The sequence below is a fragment of the Corvus kubaryi genome, unplaced genomic scaffold (genome assembly GCF_017639235.1).
Source record: "Corvus kubaryi isolate FWS band 111438036 unplaced genomic scaffold, C.kubaryi_AGA036_p1.0 37395, whole genome shotgun sequence".
NCBI classification, from domain to species: Eukaryota; Metazoa; Chordata; class Aves; order Passeriformes; family Corvidae; genus Corvus; species Corvus kubaryi.
This window is the reverse complement of record NW_024581134.1, coordinates 3,525,617-3,546,283: the sequence shown is the minus strand read 5'-3', so window position 1 is coordinate 3,546,283 and position 20,667 is coordinate 3,525,617. Positions and strand designations below refer to the sequence as shown.

General features: G+C 47.1%; 2 protein-coding genes across 8 annotated transcripts in view; one reads left to right on the top strand and one right to left on the bottom strand.

Moving 5' to 3' along the window:
* Positions 1-5,308: 5,308 nt before the first annotated feature.
* On the bottom strand, positions 5,309-20,613 carry NONO (non-POU domain containing octamer binding). 6 transcript variants are annotated; one of them, XM_042040212.1, is made up of 11 exons: positions 20,543-20,613; positions 18,794-18,962; positions 15,973-16,193; positions 14,677-14,978; positions 12,530-12,625; positions 11,444-11,640; positions 10,526-10,610; positions 9,351-9,453; positions 7,960-8,002; positions 7,550-7,659; positions 5,309-6,348 (listed from the first exon to the last, which is right to left on the bottom strand). In XM_042040212.1, the coding sequence occupies exons 2-11, from the start codon at positions 18,951-18,953 to the stop codon at positions 6,211-6,213; spliced, it is 1,455 nt and encodes a 484-aa protein (XP_041896146.1). In that variant the 5' UTR covers positions 18,954-18,962; positions 20,543-20,613; the 3' UTR covers positions 5,309-6,210. The 6 variants fall into 6 exon arrangements, with proteins under 6 accessions (XP_041896146.1, XP_041896149.1, XP_041896144.1 ...); XM_042040215.1 differs by having other exon boundaries at positions 18,839-18,962; positions 20,543-20,612; XM_042040210.1 differs by lacking the exon at positions 20,543-20,613 and adding an exon at positions 19,153-19,306.
* The window catches only part of ZMYM3 (zinc finger MYM-type containing 3), a 32,889-nt gene continuing 32,742 nt past the window's right edge, over positions 20,521-20,667 (top strand). The window contains exon 1 of one of the 2 annotated variants that reach the window (XM_042040207.1): positions 20,521-20,600. The gene's annotated coding sequence lies outside the window, so the exon portion shown is untranslated. Of the gene's footprint in view, positions 20,621-20,667 lie in introns of both variants that reach the window. The other variant, XM_042040204.1, reaches the window with a different exon arrangement.

The following is a 20,667-nucleotide window of genomic DNA, read 5'->3' as shown; positions in this document are numbered from 1 at the left end:
GATCAGTCCACTTAGTCTCAGATTTGGTTAGAGTCTATGCCTATTTGGTTACAGTCTAAAGTATTTTAATATTGGCAGGTTTGGCTAGAAACATACAGATTTACAGTCTTTGGCCTTGCAGAATTCACAATTACAAAGCAGTAAGGCACCTTTGGAGCTACTTTAGGATTTTATCTCTATATTTGACCAGATCTTACAATTTTTCAGTATTCCTCCAAAAGTGAGTATTCTGTGTGTTCCCTGTACTCTGGGTGGACGTACCCTGCAGGTGTCCCCAAGGTGGGGAGGCATGACAAACAGCACCCAGAAGCTGCCTGCGACCTTGGGAGAGCAGTTTGCATGGTTGGCCCAGACTCCAGCAGCATTTTATACCCTTTTGCAGGTTGATGTGCACCACAGTCAATCACAAACAGCTCAGCTCCCCTGTCTCTGGAATACATTAAGCATGCAAGCATTCAGTGAGTTCCTCCTGCAAAACCCACCTGATGCTTTCTTAGGACAAACTATATCGCCCAGCAGAGATTGTGGAAAGGGAGAGGGAAGGATGCACACACAGACTCACACCTGACTCTCCTCCCTTGTCATCACACCAGGGATGAAAATTGTTCCCTGGAAGATCATTGTAATCACAGAAGAATACAAAATGTTACTCAGGTCCCCTGTACGCACAAGGGGTTTACTCAGACTCCCTGCTCCCCCATCTGGGACCCAAGAGTTTTCTTCTACAAACAGGAAACCCTCCTGAGATCAAAGGTTTTACTTAGCTCCTATAAGCATCTAAATCAAATATTTTCTTTGTGCTGTTCCTGTTTGCAGGGACAGCTGTTTCCTGGGTGCTGCCCTGACTTCTAGGAGCACACAGCATCTGGGGACCATTTCTGTTCAGGAACCAGGGTCAATATAAGTCCTTGGCACTATCAGACAGTACAAAGAACAAGTCCTGCAGGCAGAAGATGCCCAGGGAGTCTGCTCAGGAGGTGAGCCCACAGGGTCTGCCATGGCTGATGCAACCCTAATCCTGTCCTATGATGTTTGTTTAACCTACATAATCCCTCTACAAAGCCTGAAGAATTTTCTATCATCCCAAGGGCATGTCCAGGGTTCAGAGTTAGGATGAACTGTTGCCAGATTTCTGGAGTTTATCAGGGAGATGACTCCAGATTATTTCACACTGTTCTGCTACTTCACCTCCAGCTCAGTTCTGCCACCCCCACCTTGAGATGCCCCAGCCAGCAGCAACATCGGGCTTTCCCTTGTCAGCTCCTTAGCAAGGAGCCAGCCCTGCTGCAGGGGAGGATGTCTATCACTGTCACACCTCTTTATACCTGGGTCACCTGTGTACAAATGTACATCCACCCAAAAGTTGGGAGGGAAACGGGAGGGCACTGGGGAACTTGTCACACCAGCATGAGCCACGTGGCTTCAAAGCACTGTACTGCCTCAGGACACAACTGACCCAACAGGCCCAAAGGTGGGTAAAAAAATGCTGCTGGCATCCAGAGCCTCTGCTTAGGTGAGAAAGATCACTGGGGACCCAAGACGCTGGGCAGAGGCCTGTGACAGGGGAATTTGCCGTCCTGGGGGCTCAGCAGAGCTATAGTGTTTCAGACCTCCCTGTTCTTTCCACGAGCTGTCAGCAAGGCTGCAGCTGTCACTGTCCCCGTGCCAGTGAGACTATGGAGCTCAGGTTACCCTGCACACCTCAGAGGAAACGCTGAGAGGATGATGTGGCTGGCACACATCGCAGAGATAAACAGCAGGTATCCAGGGGGGGACTGCGGCTGAGGCAACTCTGTACTCTGCACCTGAGAAAGGAACTGAGCTCCCAGCTGCCAATTAAAAATAGAGCCTGTTTGCTTTATGTACACTTAATTTCATATACAGCAGAACAAGAAAGGAAGTAGAAAAAACAGAATAAATGATTCTAAAACCCAGCTTAATGTGTTTGCTCTTGAACAATCGGGGTCAGTGTAAAACAGCCCTGCAAGGTCCTGGGGAGAACATGCTGGATACCTCCAGGGAAACAAACCCAGCTCATCCCTGACCCTTCAGCCATTCAGGATGCCCTGTGGAGCTGGGGTAGCAGCAAGGCACTGCATTTCTAAAGCACAGAGTAATTCCTCCATACAAAAGGCTGGTTAGGTGAAGGGAAATCCCTGACAAACACATTAATGATATGTATGCAGCAGGCAGGATTAATGTTTTATTTATTTGGGAAATAAAATCTTTCTCAGCAGAACATGTGCTGAGCAATTCTACAGCAGTTCTGCCTGGCCACTACTCAGATAGCACTGCTAAGGAGTTACGTAGCACCTGTCCAAGGGGCCTGAACTGCTTGTACTCAACAGTTCAGAGAACAGGTTTGAAAAAGACCAGAAAAATACCAGAAACTGGAGTATGGGCAATCTTCATCCCTCCAGTCAAGACCATTGTTCTTCTGCAGCTTCGGTTATTACAGGACTATTGCTGCAACACTTCAGTCTCATTGAACAATTACAACTTCAAACTGGAACCAGCTACCCCAGCTGACAACGATTTTCTCCCTGTAGTTCAGACAGTGTCTTGCTCCAGAGATAATTCAGTTTCCTTGGAGCTGAGCTGCTCCTTCAGGAGTTCATTCACTCTGATGCTCACTGAAAGCACATGCAATATTCCTCATCAAAAAGTGCACTTTAGTTCTCAGTTGGAACCAGTCTGAAGAGAAGAGTTCAGCCTACTCCTAAGACTTAGTTGTGTGTCACTAGCTGGCATCCTGAACCAAAATCTGCTAGCTGAAATACCCTGTGGGGTACTGAGTGTGGGGTTTTAGCAGTTCTCTCTTCGAGGGTTCTGTTGCCTTAAAGCAAGGTCACTCTGAGCTCAGAGCAGAGTGACCAAACTGTAGTGAGGGAAAGTGCCCCAAAACCAGCGTTGTGCCCAGCTGAGCTCCTTGCTTTCTTACTCTGCTTTTGCTTACGCCTGGCACCAGGTACCCAAGTCACAACCAAGAGAAGAGAGAATGATGGCTCCTTACAGCAAGGCCATAGAAAATCACATCTTCCTTCCTTATGCCCCCAAAGGTAGCTCACTCACTGGACAAGTAGTTTAGTGCATGCCATCACTTGCAGCTTTCTACGATAAATTACAGCTGCTTGTGAGAGGCACTGTGCCAGGAAAACAAAATGAAATGTTTGTCTACTGCTTTGATATGACAAAATTATCTACATAGCAGCTGGATTTTTCAGATTTATCTTTGATTCTTGCAAATGCAGTCGCTATTGTTAAAGAGGAAGCTGCATAAAGCACAAGTTATAACTTCTGAAGTCCACAAATGATGGGGGTTTAAGGCTAAGAGCAAAGTGGTAAATTGCTCATCAGTCCTTGGTGTGATATGAACTGATACTGGAGAACTGCATCTTAAACCAGCTGATCAAATATGACAGCAAAAGGCAAGGGTTTCTCTTCAGTAGAGTCAAAATATTTCATCAGTCTGCAATTACATAACAGCCAGCACTCTGGAAAGGCATGCAGAGGGAAGCATTCCCTTCTGCACAGTGGCTGAATCTCAGCACATCACCACAGTCCTGTGAACAGCCCAGCCTCAGGAGCTGCACTCACCACCTGGAACAGGCAGTGCACATACCAACACCAAACCCCAAAGTGCTTCAGCAGAGCAAGGAATTGCTCAGCTGTAAATGCTTCTGCTCTACAGTCAGTCTGTCCTTGACACATGCCTCTGAAAATCTCAGTAAAGGTTTGCTTTACAATTTCCTTACCCAGTTGCAGGTTTTCAGTCTCCTCCTTTAAAGCAAATTAAGAATAGTTACCTCTAGTATTCACACCAGAATTTAGTTTTCTTCCTTTGCTGCCACTGGCTCTTTAATTTAGATATTTAAAATCTTGTTAGATGGGCTTTGAGCAGTGCTAAATTCCTCCTTCCCCATGATTTCACACCCCCTTTTCTCCCAGGGAAAGGCAGTAACCAGACCCATCCTTAGCTTATGCTTGCTCAGGATTGAGGCAGCAGCAGAGTGATGGTGAACATCTGAGCTCTGCTGTTTCCCTAGGACAGCAATTCCTCCTTGGACTGCTCACTAACACACAAGCCAGCTGAGCAACACGCAGGTGAAGGAGGTAATACACCTGGGTGCAACTTCATGGTTTCTTCTCCTGGTACTTCACACTTCAGAATTAAACAATGTACTTACCCAACAGCTGTGGCACTACTGAGTATCTGCCAGCCTCATTCCAGACACAAGTGGCAAGAAGAGATCCATCCTCTCCAAAGGGCAACAGAAAAGCTGATCAGCAATCTCACTTATTTGAGATTTTGCAACAGCGAGCTGTCCTAGCAAATGAGCCAGGTGAAAACCACCACCAATCTCTTCATAGCTCACAATCAAGCTGATAAACCACCACTAGATACTGTATCACCTCAGCAAACCAGCTGCAGATGCTTTCAAATGTAGAGAACAAATTAAGAAAGAGCATTGGCTGCAGCCTCTCTTCCATACATCTTATCATCCAATTCCAGGTTAATTAAAAGCCATCCAAAGACAGGGTAAACTCCAAAAGTGATTATCTCATTTTCCCCTACTTAAAGAGTACCTACAGAACTAAACCCCAATTTAAGGTTCTTGCTTTGGTAACATTAGGCATCTCAAAATGTTTTCATCTTCCCTATGATTTCACAATTCTTCAAGGCACCTCCTTATGCTTTTAGGCTGTAACACTTTCTCCTCCCTCCCTTTCCCACCTAAATTTATTTCTAAGTGTCCCCTTTTGTGGTCTCAACTCTAGAGACTCAGTGTGAGAACACAAGTCACAGAAGGCTCCTGTCCCTACAGACTCCCTTATGTATTACACCAGATAAAGCATTCCTGTTGCCATCAATAGTCACCAGTGAGTCCTCTCCTTCCTATCACAGCACAGGAGTTCTGGTAACATCCCAGCCAGAGGCATCTGCAGCACAGAGCAGAGACAGACAACTCTGTACTCTGCACCTGAGACAGGAACTGAGCTCCAGGCTCCCAGCAACACACGGACAAGTTTTGCACCTCGCCTCTCTGCATCCACAACAGACACGTCCCAGGTGTGTCAGCAGCTCCCTTTCTGTATTCTAACCTGATGAAGTTGAAGGTCACATTCCAACACACAAATGAAACTCATTCTGTGAGAAGGAAAACTGTTAGAAAATTCTCAGGGGTTGAACACCCTCTTTACAGAACTATGCAAGAACAACTTTCATGCCATAACCTGAAGCTTCATTAAATTCAATCCACATGTAGACATCTGTACTAAAAAAACAGAAGAGACAAAACACCAGATAAAAAAGGCTTAAAATCCACTTTAATAATGCATTCCTGTAACATTCCTCAGACAAACTCAAACTTTTTAGTGGGACAATTACAGTTTGTGTTCAAACAGTTTACACTAAATGAAAAATCTTGTAGTACTTCTACACAAAAGACAGGCAAGGTTAGGATTATACAAACATTTGTTTCAGTTAAATCTTCAGCATGAGATACAGTATCTTTATCCAATAGATTGTACTTTACTACCAGTAAAAATAAAAGAGATACAACACGTTATCAAAAAAATCCATCCGAACAAGAACCTCCCAGCCATACAGGCTGCACAACTGTCAACTACTTCAAAGAAACAAATGGTCCAGGTAAAAAGAGTAGCTAACAAGTTAGGAGGAAAAAATTAAAAAAAAAAAAAAAAAGAATAAGAAACAAACAGAATCTCCCCCAATTCACTACATGACGGATCATTTGGAGCTATATAAATTTACAAAATCATGGGAGCTGCAAAGTACCCAAACGCTGCCCTAGCTCTCCAGAGACTTCCCTATGCTCTTAAGCAAGGTACACTACACTAAAAAAATGCCAAGACATACTGAAACTTTATCTAATTTAGTCTCATGATTTCAGCTACAAATAGGAAACCTGGAATAGTCAAGGCATTAGGGTCCTTGCAAGATTTTACCACTACTGAACCACGGCAGCCTCCCAGAATCCATTTTTCACTTTGAAATTAGGAATGCACCACATGTAATTTTCTAAAACCTTTACCAGTCAGACTGCACTCCCCTTGTCGTAGAGTGGCTTTACCAAAACAGGCCCTAATTAACTATCTTTAAAATGTCCCCCCTCCCCCCCAAGTTGAACCCTGTGTGGCCTGCCAAAATTTCTTTCTTTGGGGCGTACAGGGGATAGCTTAATCCTGTTAGTATCTGCGACGCTTGTTAGGGCCAAAATCCCCCCCTGGATTTCCTCTGTTGAAGGCAGGCGGGTTCCCTCCCATCGCTCCAAGGCCTTCCATGGCTCCACCCTGGCCGAAGCGGTCTGGAGGTGGTGGTGGAGTCTTGGAATGAGGACAAATGCAGAAGGCACAGGGAGAAAAACAAGGAAGAACAAAGGGCAGTTAAAAGCCATTTGAGTTGATTCAAATTCTACCAGGATTCCACAATTCCAGCTGACCTCACTGCAAGCCTTCACCCCACCAAAAACATCCCCACAGTCCCAAACCTGGACTGACAGGACCATTGCAAACAAAGTCCCTTTCCCCACACAACCTGCAGTCAGACATACTGGGACAGTGTGCACCACCTCACAGACTAGGGCCCTGCTGAGCAGCAGGTGAGCCATCTGAACTCCCCTTTCCACTCCTGGCTTCATCTTCCCCCTTAATTTCTATGTGTAGTGCACATTCCCTTAACATCAGCTGCTTTGCATCCCTACCACTTAGGTACAGAAGCTTTTAGATAAATAAAACTGTTCTTTATGACAAAAAAAAAAATCTGCATCATAGCAGTCATGAGACAGAGCAAGAAGTCTGAGTAGGAAGGTTTGCAGGAAAACTGTTTATTAGACCAGATCATAAAAAACACTGAAGGAAGATGAACTTTAAGGACAAAATTTACTATGACTGCTGCTGTTTGCTGCTGACTACAAGTGCTGACACTGTGGGAGGACCAACCCTCCGTATGACAGAGAGGAGTGACAGATGCCACAAAAGCCACAGTCTATTGCAAAGCCCTGCAGTAAAGTTCAAAACTAAATCAAATAGAAAAATTTTAAAAAGTTAAATAAATAAGCATAACCTCCGTTTATTCTTTGTCTTGACCTCCTAAGCAAATTAGCTGAACTCATTCTAGCCTATGAGCACAGGAGAGAACTGTTTTCAGAACTGGTGATGAACAGAACACTCCTGAAAGCTTGGCTTTATGCCTGCAAAAATCTACTCACAAAAACCTCAATTTAACAAAGTGCTTCCCAATAGGTCATTTAAAAATAACCATATATTATTGCTAAGATCTTTCTAACAAGCATTTTAGCACTAGCTGTCTTGGAAGTAAATTAAGCAGTTATTAGACTTGGCTCAATCTCCTGAAAATTATCAGCTAGTAATAAGGCAAGATTAACCACTAAAGATTTCAGCAGGAGTGAAGCAACAGGTTTGGGTAGATAAAAAAGCTTCAACTTCACCAGCTAGTGCTTAATACTGGAAACAACATAATCTGCATTTGAAAGGTGTGCACAAAAAGCAGATGGAGATACATTACCATTCCCATGGCTCCATCAGGGATCATAGCTCCAGGACCAGCAGCAGGAGGTGCAGGAGCTGGGACATTGGTACCACCCATAGCTCCTCTATTGTTCATGCCAATGGTACCTGGAAAAGAAAACTGAGGAATAGTCCTGGCACACACACACAGTGACTGGGGTCTGCCCCATGCAGGGACAGAGTCCCAGTCTTTATTAACCAGCTTTGCACTATGAGGTCAAGACAAACTGATCCTGCTTTACAGCATGTTATGTTTCCTGTCACATGAATACTTCCTCTTACTAGCCTGGGAGATTAGTTTGACTGAGTTTCTAAATAAGAAGCCAATAAAATGAGATCACTGAAAAAAAAAGTGCAGATTTTGTAAGAGAGGAAATGAACATGCACAGGAACAAAGAATACTCTTACCTCCCATACCCATCTGTCCCATTCGCATGTCTGGTGGCTCCCTCTGGAAAGACAGACACTCATTTCAACTGATAATCAGGCTTTAAAAAAAGGCAATTATACAAATTCAATGAGTTCTGAGGATTTACTACTGAACAATGTGTAGAAAGTAATTCCCAGGATAAATCTCAAAGACAGGAGCAACCTTCACATGATAGCTGCTGAATGAACAGGTCTTATGTAAAATATCTCATTCTAAAAGATTGTTTTTCAGAACTGTAATAAAACATCCAGCAGCAAAGCTGCACATGCAGACTTTACCAAAGATATCTTTATGGAAAGAAGTGCTGAGCAGTAGTGACACATTAGATAGAATTAGTTTTGCTACTCCCTCAGCATAGCTAAGAAGCTTTTCCTGTTGAAAGAAATGCAAGCTTACATAAAGACATGGTGCTGGGTCACTTGCATTAAAATACCATTTAGGGAGTTCAATTTCTCTTTTATTAACCAAGCATCAGGAACACCTATCACAGATCTCTCTCACTGCAAAACCAGGAGCACCTCCTCAGCTCAGTGAGGGCACTACTTTTTTCACAGTGGTAACTGAAGACAGATTTCACTTCATCTGTAGTCTCAGTGCCATTATTTATCATACAAAGGAAGTATTATTTAGAGGAATCAGGATTTCTGCTGCACAAGGAGAATATTCCCACACTTGGCTCAGCCATGCTTTTGGCCCTTTTGGTTTGACATATATTTAGCTATTTTGCCTAGGGGCCAGGTTTTCACTAGTAAGCACTAAACACTTGCCCCCCTCAACTGCATCAATGCCATTACACCACCTGAACAGCCCTACAGCTGCCTCCACAATAGAAGGTGGCTGGGACTGGAAACAGATTGCAAGGCATTTCTCTATAGAACCAGAGATATTGTTATTAAAAGGCAGGTTACCACACAGGTTACACTACAAAAAAAAATACTTGACCAACTGACTTTTAAGTACAAGCATACACCATGCCTGCAGCAATGCCTCAAGTTGGGATAATTTTATCATGACTAAGACAGACTGCAGGCTAGCGATATAGCCAGTCATATAATCACAACAGGGTTCTGCTGCAGTGCTTCAGGACAGTGTGTGTTGCTGTTAGAATAAAACTAGTCAGCATACATTTTCCTGTACAGCAAGACAGCTACAGAGAGTCCTACCTGAAGAGCAGTGGAACAGAACCCGGGGATTTATAGTTTCCAGGCTAAACTGTATTAAGATTGGAGGGAGTCAATAATTTAGGGTAGAATGCACTACTCATGTACAGTCCTCCAACCAAGTTAAAAATCCACAGACAGCTGTGTTGTGGAAGGGAAAAATCTACTGTGAGTGTACAGATGTAATGGAAACGTAGAAGCACTCGTACCGCATCAGCAAAATTCCCTTTAAAGCCTTCCTGCTGGCGTCTCATCATCTCCTCTTGCTGCCTTCTCATTTCCTCTTCACGGCGCCTGCGTTCCTCCTCTTGCCTGTAAAAAAAGGTCCAAGGATAATCAGCACAACATACACCAACCACCTGCATCACTGTGTTGCAGTGCTGCCTCATGGATCTTGATTGGAAACTTTACACTTCAAACTTTCAGTTTTGAGGAGCTCATTGTAAAAAAAAAAAAAAAAAAAAACCACGAGATACTTGTGTGCATGTGTCTCATGAGGAGCAACTGAGGGAGCTGGAGGGGCTCATCCTGGAGAAAAGGAGGCTCTAGGGGGACCTTATCACTCTCTACAACGCCTGAAAGGAGGGTGGAGCCAGGTGGGAATCAGTCTCTTCTCCCAGGTAACAAGTGACAGGATAAGAGGAAATGGCCTCAAGTTGCACCAGGAAAAGTTTAGATTTGGTATCAGGGAAAATTTCTTCACCAAAAGGGTTACAAAAGCATTGGCACAGGCTGTCCAGAAAGCGGTGGAGTCACTATCCCTGGAAGGATTTAAAGGATGTGTAGATGTGGTGCTTAGGGACACGGTGAGCTTGGCAGTGCTAGATCTACAGCTGGACTCACTGATCTTAGAAGTATTTTCCAACCTAAATGATTCTATGTACACAGCAGCTCCCAAATGCATGCTGACTACATGCAATATCAAGCTTCAAGCCTGACAGCTCTCAAGCCCCTTCTATTACACAAATAGTCTGGTAATCCTCCTGGAGCTTCTCAAAATGACCCCAAGACCAGGAACTGCTACAATGGAGAGAAAAATCTCTGAGACTAAGTTACTCTTCAAATGAAAATAGAGATGATGGAATGGGATTTCCCAATCTGCAGCGCTGAAGCCACTAACTCACAGCAGAGATTTTGGTTTTTCTATCTGCCTCATTAAAGGAGCTTAAATGAGAGACAAAACTGTGAAGAAGCAAATACTAATCAATTGGAAGAAACTCCTAACTCTTCCATCTTAAACCAGCTGTGCCCTATGAACAAAAAGGCCCAAAGTAACAGCCACACTTTAGGTAATAATTAAATTGTCACAATGAACAATTAGGTGCAGTCAAGAGGTGTTTTATTCCACTATGGATTCACAGCATTTCACAACCTGCCCCCTTACCTGAGTTCTAACTGTTTACGTTTTTGTACTTCTTGGTTATGCAATTCCTCCATTCTCCTCAGCTCCTCCTGGCGTCTCATTAAATCTGTGTAAGACAACAGCAAAAAACACAATCAAACTCGTCTCCCATGCCACTGCCTATGAATTCCTGAATGAGAACCTTAACACACAAGAGAAGAAGGCTGGAACAGTGAAAATAGTGGGGGGAAAAAAACAACCCAAAACTCAAAAAAAAACCCCTTCACCAATACAGTAACATCTCTCCATGTTAGGTCCAACAGGATTCAGTGCCAGGTCCTGCTCCTGGGTCACAACAACCCCCTGCAGCTCCAGCCTGGGGCAGAGGGGCTGGAAAGTGTCCAGTGGGAAAGGCCCTGGGGGTGCTGGTCAACAGCAGCTGAACATGAGCCAGGTGTGCCCAGGTGGGCAAGAGGCCAGTGGCACCTGGCCTGTCCCAGCCATGGTGTGACCAGCAGCACCAGGACAGTGACCATCCCCCTGACTGGGTACTGGTGAGGCCACTCCTCAAATCCTGTCCAGCTCTGGGCCACTCGTGACAAGAAAGACATTGAGGGGCTGGAGAGTGTCCAGAGAAGAGAATGGAGCTGGGGAAGAGTCTGGAGCACAAGTCTGATGGGGAGCAGCTGAGGAGCTGGGGGGGCTCAGCCTGGAGAAAAGGAGGCTCGAGGAGACTTTATTGCTCTACAAGTACCTTAAAGGAGGTTAATGGTTGGACTTACTGATCTTTTCCACCTAAATGAATTCTATGATTCCATTCATTTGCTGCTACCATGCTTGATTACAAGACAAGCAGCCACGATGGCTCACCTTCAGTGGTCTCTAGCCAGTCTACTGAGCCACCCACTCCTGGATGGTGCAGGGCCCTGTTCCCATCCGGTATTTATCTCTGACCGGTACCTTGCCGCATGAGCATCACTTGGTGCTCATGGCGAGCCGCTTCCATTTCCATTTCCAGCTTCTCTCGAGCTTCCTTGATGTTGCGATCTACTTGTTCCTGCTGCTGCTTCTCCATCTCTATCAAAGCCTTCCAACGCATGGCATATTCATATTCAAAGCTGCCAGGCTGTGCAAACCGAGGAGGCTGCTCACGCTCCCTGTCAAACAATGAAGAGCTAGTGAATGCTTCAGGAGAGCAAGGAGGAACCAAGAAAATTCCATTTGTGTGTCAAATGCAGTAGCAGGCCCTTTTAACAGTTCACTCTGCCTGAGACATCAGTTTGTCTGCTCCTCAGGAATCATCTCATTCCTGCATGGAAGCTGTCCTCCTCCATAACAAGCAATGACACTGCTTTCATAAGACACCAAGAGATTCTGGGTAAGGAGATTCAGAAATACCCTTGAAAGCAACAGCCTTTGCTCCTGCTGCACATCTTATGGACAGATGCACTCCAGAAACAAACAATGCCCAAATGTGCATGTTATTTTCACGCTGCACCTGTAGCACAGGACTATTCTTAATTCAGTCACCCACATCCTGAAGCTCTCACCTTCCTTACTTGAAAAATTCATGAGCTCACATGGTTTGCTAATGCCAACTGCTCAGATCACAGGATTCCTACTTACACTGGGAAGCCTTCTAAAACTCTGGTCTTATATCTGGATAGCTCTACAATCTCCTAATGCTAGTCACATAATTCCTTAAGTTTCTATTGTGGGTTCAAGTGTTTCCTACATAGACTTTCTGTAATACTTCCCAGGGAATCTCATATCATCTGTGTTATCTCAAATTGACTTTATTTTTTATTCCAAGAACTGAAATGGACTTATACAAAATATGAGAAGGCTACCAGTCTTATCCAGGAGTGTGGATTCAAAATGACTGTTTTCTTTCAGCCAATCATGGCAAGAGAACAGTGAATGGAATTCTCCTTCCAAAGTCAGGCCACATTTACTGAGAAAAGGATGACCTGATGAGCCACCCTTCTAAGACTGAGGCACTAGCCCACAGGCACTCTCATCTCCTGTTGCATGCCAGGCACATACTTGTGATATTGCTGGTTTTTGATGACTAGCTTCTCTGGTAGACCCTCCTCATCATCATACTGATCCATGGGCTCCACAGTGACAGGCCGAGGGAATCTGTAAAGAAAAGGTGAGGTGCTCTCAAGAAAATTCAAGAACAAGCTTGCAGTTGTGGAAAGCACGTGTACTAAGTCCGAACTTACACTGCTTTTAGCACTGCTCAAAGAAACTCAGAGCAGCTGCGGATCTCAACCAACGTGAAACCAGAAATCACTTTGAACACTCGTTTTTTCCTTTTTTCTAGAATAGGAGTGGAACTGTTGATCAAAATCTCCGTTTAATCCAAACCAAAATTGTACTGAATTGTAGCTACTGGTTCAAATTAACAGCTTAACTGGAATCCGACATGCTCCAGTAGGATCTACCCAGCATGAAGTCTTGTCTCTAGAGTGGCACAAGTCCATCTGTGCCTTTTTAAGGCCATCTAAAGCAGAGTCACTACACCACTCCTCACTGGAGGCTGCAAGCTGTACCATCCAGTCATACTCTCCTGGTGAGGCCACCATGTGCTACTGTTGCTTGGCAACTGTGCTCTAGGAAGGTCCACTGGGCCCCTGTCTGAATTTCCACCCCCCAGGGAATCCACTGGTGCAGTTCACAACAGACACTGCAGATGTGTGCTTCTGTCTTCCTGGCTTCTGCTTGCAGAAGAAAGTATTGACCTGGTCTCTGAATCAGCTCTCCACCACAGCACTGACACTGCTCATCCCCAGCACAAAGCAGCACCCCAGCTTCCCGTGAGCTCCTCAGTCCCATGTGCCAGGACTGGGGAAATGAAGAGATGATCCTGTTGTGCCAAGTGGCAATGGGTACCCAGGCTCCAGCAGCAAGGCAGGATATGGAAAGCTAAAATCCCTTTTCTCAGCTGAAGATCCATACTACAACTTTTTGCTTTGATGTGACATATTCCATTATTAATAATCTTATTTTCTAACATGAACCAATTCAAACAGTTTATCTAACTTTCCTGTCTTGAACTAGGACAAACCAGAACAAGTTCAATCAAAACCAAACCATAACTAGAAAGGAACAACAGACTTGTTTGTGGTCCTAGGTACCAGAACCTAATGTACTGATAGCTATAAAGAGATTGAATGTTAACCTAAGTTATACATTGCTAGTGATTAGTTTTGCATGATCACTCCTAAAAATCTGTTTTCATGGTTCTTTCAGGTACAGACTTCTGAATCAGCAAAAGCTCTCTAGCAGTAATCCTCCTGTAGAGCACTACCCACTATGCTGGTATCCTCAAGGAGTCACAGGGAGAAAAACAGGTGTTAAAAAAGAAATAAGAAAAACCTGCTTTTTGAAACTGAATGTGCTTGTGTACAGCTGTGCCATTACATATCCACAGGAGGTATGAAGCACAAAACTTTAAAAATTACTTTAAAAATGAGCAATATAGCCCCATTTCAGGAAGTGTTCTAGTCACAAATTCTAGAAGCATAATACAAAATATACAGTAATTTTTTTTCCAAGAGATCAGAAATGGCTCCCTCTTAACAGAGCAACAAACTGCTCCGTGGAATGCAACTGGAACTGGTTATTTGCTTGAGCAAGTTCACATAATTATGAAAGAACATGCTTTTCTGCCTTATTACATTGAAGCACAGGGGAAACAGTTTATAATGGTGAAAACTCTTAACAATTCAATCTACCTGAGCAGCCTCTCCAACAGATCCCATGCCCACAGTGGCATTCCACCCCAGCAATGCATGCTGCCAAGCAGAATCCCATCCCAAGACTCTCCCCTTTAGTGACCCGCAGTGTACAATTAAAACACTTGAGCTTCATTTCCAAACAAGTTATACGGATGGCCTCTGAAACAGGTCCTGTTCTTAAAGGCTGCTTTAATTGCCCTAAAGTTGTTTTATGGAGAAAGAGTTTATTTGGAAGTTTTATGCACTTACCCCACTAGCAGCTTCCCAGAAGAAAGTTTTCAGACCTGAGCTTCAGCACAGACTGTCTCTTGTTGGAACAAAGCTAAATAAAGTTCTCCCCAGGCCAATCCCCTACCACCTCATGCCCCATCTGTCCCACTGTGGTGTTAAGAACCAGCCACCCAACCTGCACATGCCAGCAGAGCACCTCTCCCCATCTGCACTTACGTAGTTAGCAGGAAAGACCCATCACTACATCTATCCAGCGCTTTCCTAGCAGCAGGCTTCCCTGAGAACTCCACAATGCCTTTCCCAGAGGATCGTCCTCTGTCATCCACAATAACCACAGCCCTTTCCACCTGGCCAAACACTGAGAAGGCTTCCTCCAGGAGCTCATTGGACACAAACTGAGGCAGGTTCCTGACTGTCAGCGAGGCGCTGTGGCAGGCAAAGCGCACTCGGAGCTGCTTCCCACGGAGAGGCATGTTGTCCAGTTCCACCTTGGCAATCTCTGCCAGAGTGCGAGTTTCCTGCAGATAAAAACAACCACCATTAAAACTCCCAGTGAGGCACGGAATTAAACACAAGCTTATTTCTCCATAACATGTACTTCTGAGAGAAATAAATGATTCTCCCACAGCTCGGTAAGAAGTGTGCCAAAAAACCACAGCTATTCCTTATCATCAGTGACTGAACAGGCAGAGCTTGGGGGCGGGGAGGGTGAGAAATATGTAACAAATGCGTAAGTTTAGTCCAACAGCCAGAATGAACAAGGCAAACAATGAAATTATCATTATCACACAATTATATTAAGGCTACAAAGCACCTTTTTTTAAAAAATAAATACATTTAAAAAAATAATCAAGGTTCAATGATTAACCAAGTCTGATAAGGAAATGCTGATGGTATGACAACCTATGAAAGACCTTCTATGCCATTTTCACACCTTTCCACTCATTTAAGTCACTACCAAGCAGTTGCACTACATGAAAACAGCCCAGACATGGGTGTGGGAACCTCATCCGCTCACCTTGGGGCTCTCAGAAAGGTGGTGCATGACCCATAGAAATCTGAGAACCACTCCATGGTGGTACCTACCTCCCTTCCAGACACACTTCAACGTGACCATCTAAAGATCCCCTACCTCAAGAGCATTAATCACTCCAGGAATACTGCATGACAAACTACGCCCATAGGAATTCCGTACTCCAGAAATGGAGAAGTTCACTTTGTCTATAATAGCATTATATTCCTGTGGGGCTTTTTATCAGCTTTCTACCAGCTGATTTCAGAATAAATTCATCAGATCTCTCATAACTCCTGCCACAAGCTGCCTAAATTCACATTTCTTTTCATAACAAGCTCTAGACAAACCATTTGGAAGCTAATCCCATATTCCAGTTACTAAGATTATCAGCAGGTTTAATCAGCAAGACATCTGAACACCTACTACTTTCAATTAGCAGTACTGCTCCAGTGTGAGCCATCACCACAAAAACTCCCCAAAGGTGCCAAGTCACTCACCAGCCTGATAAAACCAAAGCCTTTGTCCTTGTGTATGAAGACTTCCCCTGCCTTGCCATACTTCTCAAACAACTTTCTCATCTCTTCCTCTGTAATATCTGGGGGCAGATTCCCCACAAAGAGGCGGCTTCTTTGGGTGAAGGTCTTTTCACCGGGTTTCCGGAAATTCTTCAGGTCAATAGTCAGGCCTTCATCTGAGGGGAATAAGGTACACAGCTGCTCTACAGTTGGGGGGATAAATTTTATTAGGTTTCATCACAGTGACCACAGAGACACAGGATAATACAGGTAACACCACCCGTTCACCTTGGTCTTAAACCTCTCCAGCCATCTCTCCAGCCACAAGGGGGATTTATTTCAGAATGGCCCCACAGTTTTTTTTTTTAAAGAAAACTGAACCTCATTGCTCATTAATACCAGCAAATGACAGTCTAGAACGGGAGAAAACAACACACTGCAGCTTGAAATAACATGAGATATTTCACTCAAACTTTTTGAGAACTGGTCAGGATAACCGGCCCAGAAAAAAAAATCAACTGTAGTAACAATACCGGACGTTGCTATTACAACACAAAGAATTACAGAAAAGCCATAGTTTAGCCAGAAAACAGATTTTTGCTCAAAAATACTCCAAAACAACTCCAGGTATCTAGAAAAATATGAAAATAAGAGCAAGTTTTGTTCAGACAGATAACATTTCAGATAGCTGTCATTCTATGAGATGGGTTTCAGGGTATGGAGTTCTAAGCTGAAGAGAAGGCTGGAATAGTGAAAATAGTGGGGGAAAAAACCAACCCAAAACTCAAAAAAAAAACCCCTACCCCAAAAACCAGCCATATAGGTGAGACCTCGTAAAAATTACAAGATCAATTACAAAAAAAAAAATCTCTATTCAGTAAATTATCCTAGAAGAGATTTATGAAGTTGGAAAAGACCTCGAAGATCAAGCCCAAGGTTAAAATGTTTTCTGAGATATCCACCAGAAATAAACACAAACAGTAACATTCTCAAATCCCCACATGCATATACAATCTTTAACCCTTAATTCAACAAGAGTCCAGCATGATCCTGAAAGCTCTGTTATGTGCCAGACACAGGGGTGGATTTAGCATCACTTTATCTTCCTGTGCCCCATTTTTCTTAAACACACATGGAACTTCACCACACAGGACTATAGGGCACAGAAAGCAACTCCTTTGCTTTGCAGAGGACACAAGTCATGGTCACACATATGAAATAAACTGTGAACATAAATGGCTTGATTCCAGCTACAAAGCAGGGCACTGAATGAGAAAGACTGTCTATGCAAAGACAATGCATGCAAGACTCTGCAAGGACAACCCCTCTATAAGAGTAAGCACAGCTCCATAGCTAACACTAAATAACCAGACTCAGAGAAGAGAAGAGTACCTAGAGAAGAGTAGTGAGAGTAAGTTATCTACTTCACACAGCAAAAGGAGCAGGAGTGAAATGTTTTGCCTTGTTCACAGCATTACCGTATTTGGGGATCAATTGCAAGGCCTGTGGATACAACAGGAGATACTTGAATAGAGTTACACTCAGTGGTACGCAGAGTACCACTGTTCTGCCTCAGGAGATCCATGCAAAGGAGTGAGACACAGTCACTCACGACAAGCTGATCCCTGTGAGAATTCCCCAGTACAGCTGTACTGTTATTGTTTTCAACCTGACTGGAAACGACTGCTCTGCCACCCTTGTCTGTTATTGTCTGGGAACTGATAAAGAGCCTGTTCAACTCGACCCCTTAATAAAAACATCCAGGACATTTACCAGCCCAGTATCTTTGACACAAAAAAAAACCCCACTCGGAGGAATCACACAAAGTGCATAGGTGACTTCCATACGTTTTTGTTCTGAACGGCCAAAGTATCCAAACTTAAAAAAAGAATCCACATCTAATAAAACTAAAGCACTTTTTCCCTCCCAAAAATGCTAACGGCGGTGAGACATCGCCGTACTTCTAAACTATCAGGTTAGATCAGTTCGGGCCCCTGAAGCTATTAACGTGTCCCGTCCCAGCTCACAAGCACCCGCTTTGGAGCGCCAGTCCACACAGACCAGGAAAACCCGGAAACCCGCTGGGGCAGAACGGCTTTAATCGATGTCAACTGGCGCTTGAATAGTAAGTAAAGCCGGGTTTCTCCTGGTTCCGCATTAATAAAAAATTGAGTCTTAAGGGGTGCCTGCACATCGCTGTAATAACGTTCTCACTACAACAATCTTTACCGAGAGCAAACTTACTTCTCTAGTAATCTAGTAACTGCTCTTAAGCTTAAGTTTCCAGTTTCCTAAGGAAACCTGCATTGAGAAGCCATCTGTTATGCCCGAAGAAAAAACAGGAACCCGACAATGAAAGACAGACCTTGTTATATTCGCAGCGCTTACAGACACACTGTCAAAAACGCAATGACTTCCAAACTGTAAGTAGTCTTTTCCTAAGATTTTGAGATAAAGAAGGAACCTCTATATCACTGCCCAGGTTTTGGAAACTCAAGAAACTTATGAACGCAAGAAACGTAACGAACAAACGCCACGGGAGCCGCGTGTACCTTCGAGCGGACTGAGCAAAACCAAAAGAAAACCCTCAAGTACAACCCAGGCGCAATTAAAACCGTGGTTTCCAACAGGGGGAAGAAATTGATATAGCAGGAGATGCTGCAGCCTGCTTGAGGACCTAAGGATTTATTGTTTAAACTCGGAAAACCGGGTTCCTTTTGTTCCTGCTGAGACCTGTTGCACCCCGAGGGCCGCAGCTACCCCGAGGTTTCCCGCTGCACCGAAGCGGTCGCTCAGCGCCTACCCAGAGCGGGGCCGGGCGGGCCCCCACGACGGGCCCGGGACTCACTCTGGCTGTTGGCCTGCTGCCCGTTCGCGGGGATGGACGGCGGCGGGTGCTGCTGGTGCTGCTTGCGCGGAGCGTGGTTCTGCTTCTCCATGTTGAACCCCTTGTTGCCCTGCATCTTCCCCACCTAAAAGCAACACGCGCACGGTCGGGAAGCGGCCCGGAGCTCGGTCCCGGGTAGGTCCCGGGTAGGTCCCGCCGGCCCCGCGTGCAGGGGCGGGGCGGGCCGCGCAGGCCGCGCCGGGCCCCAGCACGGCCCCAGCGGCGACGGAGCGGAGCGGGGCCGAGCCACGACCCTGCCGCCCCCACGGCCTCACCTGGCGGCAACACCGGACCGGGACACGGACACCGGGACAGGCACCGGCCCCGGACACAGACACCGGGACGGAGACGGGCACCGGGACCGCGGCGGCCCTGAGAGGCGAGCGCGCGGCCGGAACTCGCGCACCCTAACACGGCGCCCCTCTCCCTGAGCTCCTATTGGCCGCTCGGCGCCCGCCGCCGCGCCGCTAACTGGGCAAGCCCGCCGTCACTCACAGGGGCCGCCGTGGCGGGGCGGGACTAAGCGGCCGTGCACAGATCCGATTGGCCAACAGAGGGGCTGCGCGCGCTGCCAATCACGGCGGCGGGCACCAAGCTTGGGTGAGAGGCGAGTGGGGGACAAAGGGAGAGCCGCGAGCCGCCCCGCGCGCGCCGCGCAGGCGTGCTGCGGGCACGCGGGGGCCGCGCGCTTTTAAAGGGCCAGCGGCGGCGCCGAGCGCGTGCCGCCCCGCCGCGCCCCGCGACGTGTGCCCGGGATGGCACCGGGGCAGTCCCGGCGGTGGGTTCTCCACCCCGGCCAGTGAGCACCGCGGCCTGGGCAGCGCTGGGGGCGCCGGTGTGTGCCGCTTTGGTCTCCTCCAGGTGTCCTCCAGCCCTGTGCCCGCTCCTTGCCCCGTCCAGCCGCGGGCTCCCCCTCGTCCTCTGGACTCCGCTGCGGACGGGAAGGCGGCTCGGCAGAAAGGTCCCGCCCTGCCCCTGGGAACACACCGGGCGCTCTGGGAGCGCGGCCGTATCCTGCCTCGGGCAGGTTTCGCTTCACCGATTTGCAATAAACCCTCCCGCTTCCCGCCGCCTCACCGGTGCAGGTGCCGCGGCCCCGCGGCCAGCGCGCCCCCCGGGTGCGGGACCCCCGGGAGGCTCACAGCCCGCGCGGAGCGCCCGCTTTCCCGCAGCTCCGCCGCCCGCTCCCGGCTGTGCCCCCGGGTTCCAGCCCACGCTCAGCCCCGGCACCTCTGTGTGCCCGCAGGCTCGGAAACCGCCGGTTCCTGGGGGCGGGAGCGATGGAAGAGCCCCCCAGTGGAGCGGGGCGGCCAAGAGCTGGGTGCTGCCCCGCTGAGATGGAGGGGGCCCGGGTCCTGCCGGCCCGGGAGCCGCCGGGGATGGGGGTCCAAGCCTGGCGGGGCGGAGCAGCGCCGGGGGCAGGGATGGAGGCGGGAAGGGGTAGGGGTGCCGCGGGCGGCAAGGCCGGGTGGGCGCTGTCGTGGCTGGCGAAGGGCACCCCGGGCTATGTGCAGCGCTGCGGGAGCGCAGCCCGGGGCACCGGATGGGGATCCCGGGTGAAAGCGGCGCCGGGAGTGGGGGCCGCCGGCCCAGGCGGTCCCTCCCGGGGGCGGTGCCGCGTCCCGGGCCCCCGCGGAAGCCCCGCCCGGCCGCGCTGTCACTCACCGCCCCGGGGAGACGCTCCAGCTTCGGGGAGGCGGTGGCGGCGCCCGGGCTCGTCCGGGTGGGTCCCCCCGCGTGCAGGTAGAGGCCGTGGCGGCGCGGCCGGGCCGGGCCCCCCAGGACGGCAG